The 7322-nt window shown below is 37.3% G+C and overlaps 2 protein-coding genes across 2 annotated transcripts in view; one reads left to right on the forward strand and one right to left on the reverse strand.

Annotated features, from left to right (window-relative positions):
- Positions 1–1382, reverse strand: part of LOC122242498 (uncharacterized) — a 1506-nt gene extending 124 nt beyond the window's left edge. The window contains exons 1-3 of the mRNA XM_086542871.1: positions 1330–1382; positions 1033–1145; positions 1–489 (exon numbers count right to left, since the gene is read on the reverse strand). The exon at positions 1–489 is cut by the window's left edge and continues 124 nt beyond it. Of these exons, the coding sequence (XP_086398997.1) occupies positions 1–489; positions 1033–1145; positions 1330–1382 (655 nt within the window). The remainder of the gene's footprint in view (positions 490–1032; positions 1146–1329) is intronic.
- A 3140-nt stretch (positions 1383–4522) lies between these two features.
- On the forward strand, positions 4523–5720 carry LOC122242500 (uncharacterized). The gene is made up of 2 exons (XM_042999797.2): positions 4523–4544; positions 5147–5720. Exons 1-2 carry the CDS (start codon positions 4533–4535, stop codon positions 5609–5611), a joined length of 477 nt encoding a protein of 158 aa, XP_042855731.2. The 5' UTR covers positions 4523–4532; the 3' UTR covers positions 5612–5720.
- The last annotated feature ends 1602 nt before the right edge of the window (positions 5721–7322 follow it).

The raw sequence follows: 7322 nt of genomic DNA on the forward strand, positions 1-7322 counted from the left end.
CTCGTGAGCCTCCATGGAAGCTGCTGAAACGGTGTCCGGGATCAGCCTCAGGATCGGCCTCAGCGCTCCTCTTGCCTCGCCTGTACGAGGATCCAATGAAGCCTCCGTGACCTCCGAAGGTTCCGTGGCTCCGGAAACCTCCGAAGCCAAAGCCACGACCTCCTCCGAAGTGATGAGCTGGATCAGCTTCAGGAAAAGGCTCAGCTGAAGCCAAGGCTACGGGATCAGGACTGGCTTCAGCGCTTCTCTTCCCACGGTACACACTGAAACCCCTGCCATGACCCCCCAAACCCCTGCTGAAGCCGTGGCTGAATCCTGAACTGGAACCTCTCTGGAAATGTCCAGGCTCAGCATCTGGAAGTGGATCGGCTCTTCCTCTCGCAACAAGTAGGACGCCTAACACAGCAGCAGCAGAAGTCTGGAACGGGATGGTGGGCGTGAAAGTAGTAATAACAGTAACAACAGTGATAATTGTGAACAAAATACAAGCTCATTGTAGTGTGAATGCAGATAAGATGAAGCACACTCACAATAGGAAAAGAATAAAAACTCGTGACGTTTGGAATCATCTGGATTCCTCTTCATCCCTCCCGACTTTTGTCTCGTCCGGAGAGGAATCCAAACGTCACGAATTCACTCTTCTTATTGTGGCTGTGTTTCACTGATAACTATGATGCTAATGATGAGAATGTCATTGATAACTATGATGTTAAAAACAGCAATAAGAAAAAGGATGTTAATAATAATAGCAATGATGATAATGATGGTGAAAATGATAGCAATGATGACAATGATAATGAAAATAATAGCAATGATGACAATGGTGGTGAAAATAATAGCAATATTAATAATGAATACGGTAATTACGATACCATTGTTAATGATATCAGAAATATAAAAAAGTATACAAATCATCAAAATGATCAATTCTGATAATGCTATTTCACCGTCGCTTTATCAGAAAAATTAGGCTAGCAACATCCTTGTAGGTTCTGCCAGTTCTAGGACCTTTCATAGAGCAACAATCCTTGCTTGGCAGCATCAATTCACCAGAACTTTCATGATGATCGTTCGCTGGGAACTGTGTCTTCATCGGCCAAGCGTTCGCTTTTATAATGCCAGGGACAAAGATACGCCCACTGGTACTGCAGAGGCGTGATTTTCATTTCCTGGAAAGATTATCTGTAACCTCCGATATAAAACAATGTTTTTCTCAATAATTTCCTTTTGTACAGAATGTGTTTGAGCATAAATAAATAAATATCTGACATCAAGGAGGGCAATGTTTTACATCAATAGCGAAAAGACACTGGTTCTAAATCAAAATACACAGACACATCAAACTCTCCAAAATGGAATCGATTCGTCACTTTCAACGTCATTGTTTAGGGCTGAGAGTACAGAACCAGACACGGAAGCGAGTTATATACATATATAAGTACACACACACACACACACACACACACACACACACACACACACACACACACACACATATATATATATATATATATATATATATATATATATATATATATATATATATATATATATATATGCATATATGTTTGTGTGTGTGTGTGTGTGTGTGTGTGTGTGTGTGCGTGTACCTACTTCATCAGCGCTGCATACCCTAATGAAGGAGTAAATCAAGAAAGCCTTTGGTCACCGCACTTCCCTTTGTTGGTTTCTTTACAGTTCCGTCTTCCTCTTGCCTAAAAGTTCTCAGAAAGTAACACCACGAACCTGAATGACATCTCGTCGACCTGAAAATGATATTAATTCTAATATTCAAGTCCTTAACCCGATATTCTGAAAAAAATAGTAAGAAAAGGCAAGCCGCTTCCGTGTCTTGTATTCTACTCTCAGCCCTAAACAATGGCGCTGAAAATGACGAAGCGAATCCATTTCTGGAGAGTTTGATGTGTCTTTGTATTTTGATTTAGTGTCAGTGACTTCTTTTCGCTATTGATTTATAACATTGGCCTACTTAATGTCAGATATTTATTCTCATTTTTATTCAAGCCATTTATCTTATCAATCATCCTTTCTGCATTATATTCACGTGAATACCCAAGGATAATTTATTTCACAGAATTAGATATACATTTAGGCATATGTATTCAATTGCTGAGTGATTAGAATTATAAAAAATGATTGAATTAATAATATTAAAAAATGGAAGAATAGACGGAACTTTTTTTATTTTATTCTTATTTTATTTTATTTGTTTTATTTTTTATTATTATTTTTTTAATTCTACAACTCATCCTCAGTCTATGTAATTTCCCTTAGGTTGTCAAATGTCTGATGATCATATATATATATATATATATATATATATATATATATATATATATATATATATATATATATATATATATATATGTGTGTGTGTGTGTGTGTGTGTGTGTGTGTGTGTCTGTGTGTGTGTGTATGGCGTGTGTGTATATATGTTTATATATATATATTTATATTTATATATATATATTTATATATATACATATATATGTATATATGTATATGTATATACGTATATACATACATACATACATATATATATGTATATATATATATTACATATACTTATATCTATATTCACAGTTTTCCTTTCTTTCTTTCTTTTGCGAAGATCGCAATTTTCATTAGCACTATGAAGGTAATCTCCACGTGGCTGATAAGTGTTCCACACACTGATATTGGAAGACTAACAGAATGAGTCCCCTCACATGCTACAACTGATGCTGGACATGTTCAGGGCATGTTACGGCCAAACGATGGATATGGTGAATCGGTTTCCGTCTTATCCACTAAACGACATTAAATCTTCGTCTTAGCGCCATACCTATGCTACTATATGACACCACCCCCTTCGAATTTGTTGTTCAGAACTGATCTTGGACCTCATTCAGAGCAGATTCTCTAAGCCTGTTTGATCAACACAAAAACAGAATCAGTCAAGAAGCTCCTACAGCTGACAGTAAATCGGAAATCGACGTTGCTTTCAAAATTCAGCTTCAGCAGAACCCAGAGCAAACTGTGTCTCATAATAGCGCTTTTTACTAAATGAATCCACGATTTGAGTCGAGCTGTTACGCCAGCATGAAGCTAGCAGTCACGGCGGCTACGACCATCCTGTGCATGGCCTCGCTGATAAGTTCCAATCCCATTGAAGAGAGTCCATCGGGTCATGCAGTCATCATGAACAGCACAGTAGTCGAACTGCATTACAATGAAGAGGCCTTCGTCTACTGCATGGCAAGTGGAACGAGTCTCAGCGACCTGCACCTGTACAGCGTGGAGTGGTACGACCGCAACGACTCCCTTGTTCCCAGATGGTCAACGGAGATGCAACGCGTGTCTTCGCTGGGATCCGGGGCCTTCCTACCCCACTCGTACCTCATTTTCCATCAGTTTGATAACCACAGTGTCGGGATATACACTTGCAAAGTGAGTTTTGACGGAGCTGTCCTCTCTTCCTCCTCCGTCACCATTTGCGAGTCTTCGGAGAGCAGCTCACCGGTAACATGATCATCAAACATTTGGTAACCTATGAAAAATTGCATACTTAAGCTGTTAGTAAATAATGAAATTTGTAAAACAATGCTTTCTATATCCTTCCAGCTTTGCGTATTATTTACACAATCCATATATTCTAATCCCTTTAACACTATTTGAATGTCTATAGCTGTAACTATATATATGTGGATGACGGTGACTATTCTTATGTATTCATATGAACGGAAATATTTGTTACTGATCTGATCTTTAATAAACATCTTTAATAATAATAAAAAAAATCTGGGGTAAAATGTATCATAGCACACTACATACTCCATGCGTTTCACTGAATAGCGCAAATGTTTGTTGACTCAATTTGGAATTTTCTTACCATCCACTGTCGGAGCATAATGTTCTACTTATAACATATCTTTTGAATAGTGATAAAATGGTTGTGTTTTTTACACCAAAAACTATTATTATTAGGTAGAAAAAAAAAAATCTTAAGATATATGAGGACAATCTTTGTTTTCCATTTGCCAAATAAGACTCAAGCAAGAGTCATCGAAAAGGAAATGCAATTACATGATTACTAAGATACCCAAACAACGGAACACTGTCTTATTAATGTTGGATTCTTGTATTATGATAATAATTATTATAATATTAATGATAATAACAAAAATGTTTATGAAAATTATGGTGTTAATGATAAATCTGCCATGATGGAGGATAATCTTGAAAAGCAATAGTGAGAAGTAAATCTTGACAAATATTTCATGAAGAACATACCAAACTGCAACTACATTCTCACACAGACATAAATGTGTGTAGGTACTATATGTTCTTGTGTGTTTTACACAAAAGGAAACATTTTGAAAAACAATGCACTTTATCAGAGGTCATAAATAACCTTTCCAGGAAGTGAAACTCGCCACGTCACCGAAGTTCCAGTGGGCGTGTCTTTGTCGTTAGAAGTATAAAAGCGGACGCTTGGTCGACGAAGACACAGTTTCCTGCGAACGATCATCATGAAAGTCTTGGTGAGTTGAAGTCACCAGGCAAGGATTGTTATTGAAACTTCCAGAACCTAACAGGATATTAGCCTTACTATTTTTGAAAAAGTGGGATAGTATTAGAAATAACCTTTTTTTTTTTTGTCTATTGACGTCATCATTATCATTTCGCTTCCTATTCATGATTATCGTCAGTGTTGTTATAATTACCATCACTATTATGATTGACATCGTAATAATTACCATAGTTATCATTATCATAATTATTATCACCATTGTTATTAATTCTATAATGTTATTACATTTTGTTATCATCATTTATTATCCTTATGATAATTAACGTTGTGATTATTGCACCTTAGTCATCACCGAAACTAGTCACAATGAAATAAGTATGATAGGTAGTGACTTTTCTAATGCACCCAGGTTCCTCTTCAGACGAAACAAATGACGAAACTATTAAAGATGAATCCAAGAGGATCCGAAACATTATGATCCATCATTTATGATCATTCTATGATTTTGGCTGTATTATATTTTATCTGAGGTCACAAGTTACTACGTTTATAACTTTGCTCATAGTTATTTCTGTTATTATTGTTACTATCACGCCCACCATCCTGTTCCAGGCTGCCTTTGGTGTGTTGGGCGTCCTCCTTGTGGCGAGTGGAAGAGCCGATCCGCTTCCAGATGCTGAGCTTGGACACTTCCATAGAGGTTTCAGTTCAGGATTCAGCCACGGCTTCAGCAGGGGTTTGGGGGGTCATGGCAGGGGTTTCAGTGTGTACCGTGGGAAGAGAAGCGCTGAGGCCAGTCCAGAGCCCGTAGCCTTGGCTTCAGCTGAGCCTTTTCCTGAAGCTGATCCAGCTCATCACTTCGGAGGAGGTCGTGGCTTTGGCTTCGGAGGTTTGAGGAGCCACGGAACCTTCGGAGGTCACGGAGGCTTCGTTGGATCCTCGTACAGGCGAGGCAAGAGGAGCGCTGATGCCGATTCTGAGGCTGATCCCGGACACCGTTTCAGCAGCTTTCATGGAGGCTCACGAGGCTTCGGCTTCGGAGGACATGGAGGTCGCGGCTACGGCTTCTACGGATGAGACAATTCGTGGTTTATATCTATGAGACTTTAGGAAACTAATAGATTCCATCGACTCTGAATTCCATTTTTATTTTACCCAAAGGAATAAACAAAATTACTACCAGAAATATCATAAGATTATTTAGAAAGAAATGTTGGTTTCCTCTTCAGTAGGGTTATGATGATAATGCCTTTTACATAATAAAGATATCAAGTTAATAACTGTAAAATAATAAGGATGTTAGTAGCAATATAAAAAACAAGAAAGTAAATAAATACAAATTTGATAAGATATATGAACTATTAACGCATCAAGAGATATAAGACATATAAATCTGAAATAATCATAATGATAAGGCACGCATCCATACTCACACACACACACTCATACCCATATACCCATACATATATGATTTAATAAGGCTGAGAATCAGGAATACAAGGTAGACTCGTGGAAAGGAGAAGGCTGGAGGTGATGCCCCTCTTTTGGGAGGATGCCAGGAGTGTCTCATATCTCTTGTACCCATCTACACGATGTATACTGGAATATATTGATAAAATACAACGATGATGATGAATTGGGATATCAACGCATAATATAGACGCTTTGAATTAGGTCAGTTGATATGGAAATCTGCAAAAAGTTTTTATCTTGTGTTTACATACAGAAAAAAAGTTTGGCAATTTAATTCATCATTACAACAAACATGTGTCTTCCTTAACTGTTGACGCGGAAGATCATTTTGATTAATCAATCAGTAAATTAGCTAAAAGTCAGACATAAAAGCTTGACTGAAACAAACTCAAATCTGTAATGAGAATACTGCTAAATCCGTTTTGTGTTGCTTTAACGATTCTCCTCTGAATAAAGTTTATCAACAATTTCGAGGAATAACTTCGACGTCTTATATGATATGATAGCATAGATATTATGCATGATTTGCAGATAAGGCCTTTTTCCGTAGACAAACTGCAAACCAATTCACGACTTGCTTAGTTTCTGCCATGACATGCCGCGATGAAGTCTAACATCGGTAGCGACATGTCAGAAAAGCAATTTTGCATTTGTTCCACCATCAGCCGTGTAGAGATTATATGTATCATGTGAAACGAAGGAATAATATGCACACTCTGACAATTAGTTTCTTTTTCAATTTCTCCCTCACCCTTCTTTTCTTTCGCTCGCCCCTCCATTATGATATACACAGAGAATATATAGTAATCTGACAGCATCGAAAACTTAAATTGTAAAAAGAAATAACTTGTTTCACTATAATTATAATAAAAGGAAGCCAAAACCATTATTCTCTATCATATCAGTATCACTTTGGACAATCCAAATTATCGATTACAACTTTGGTAGGTTTCGTTGTGAAGGCCATTATGACCTTTGAGGAAACGAAATCCTTGTCCGCAGCATTGTTCAGAACTCGGAGCTCATGAACAGACACGGAAGCGACGGACTTCTTAACACTTCGCTAAAAAATGGAGTGAATTACAGAGGTTTCGGATTCACTTTTAAGACGACATATGAAGGCGTTTAGTGTGTATCTGACGGAAGATTGTGCACGCGTTTTGCCTTTTAGTGATTATTGAAGAAATAGATTTTTGCAAAGCCTATTGTCTATTTGTATCTTTGTATTAACGCACACGCACACACACATATGTAAACATAAATGTGTACATATATATATATATATATATATTTATATTTATATATATATATATAT

Source organism: Penaeus japonicus, unplaced genomic scaffold (genome assembly GCF_977035675.1).
Source record: "Penaeus japonicus unplaced genomic scaffold, GWHDUDI00000001_assembly GWHDUDI00000012, whole genome shotgun sequence".
Taxonomy (NCBI): Eukaryota; Metazoa; Arthropoda; class Malacostraca; order Decapoda; family Penaeidae; genus Penaeus; species Penaeus japonicus.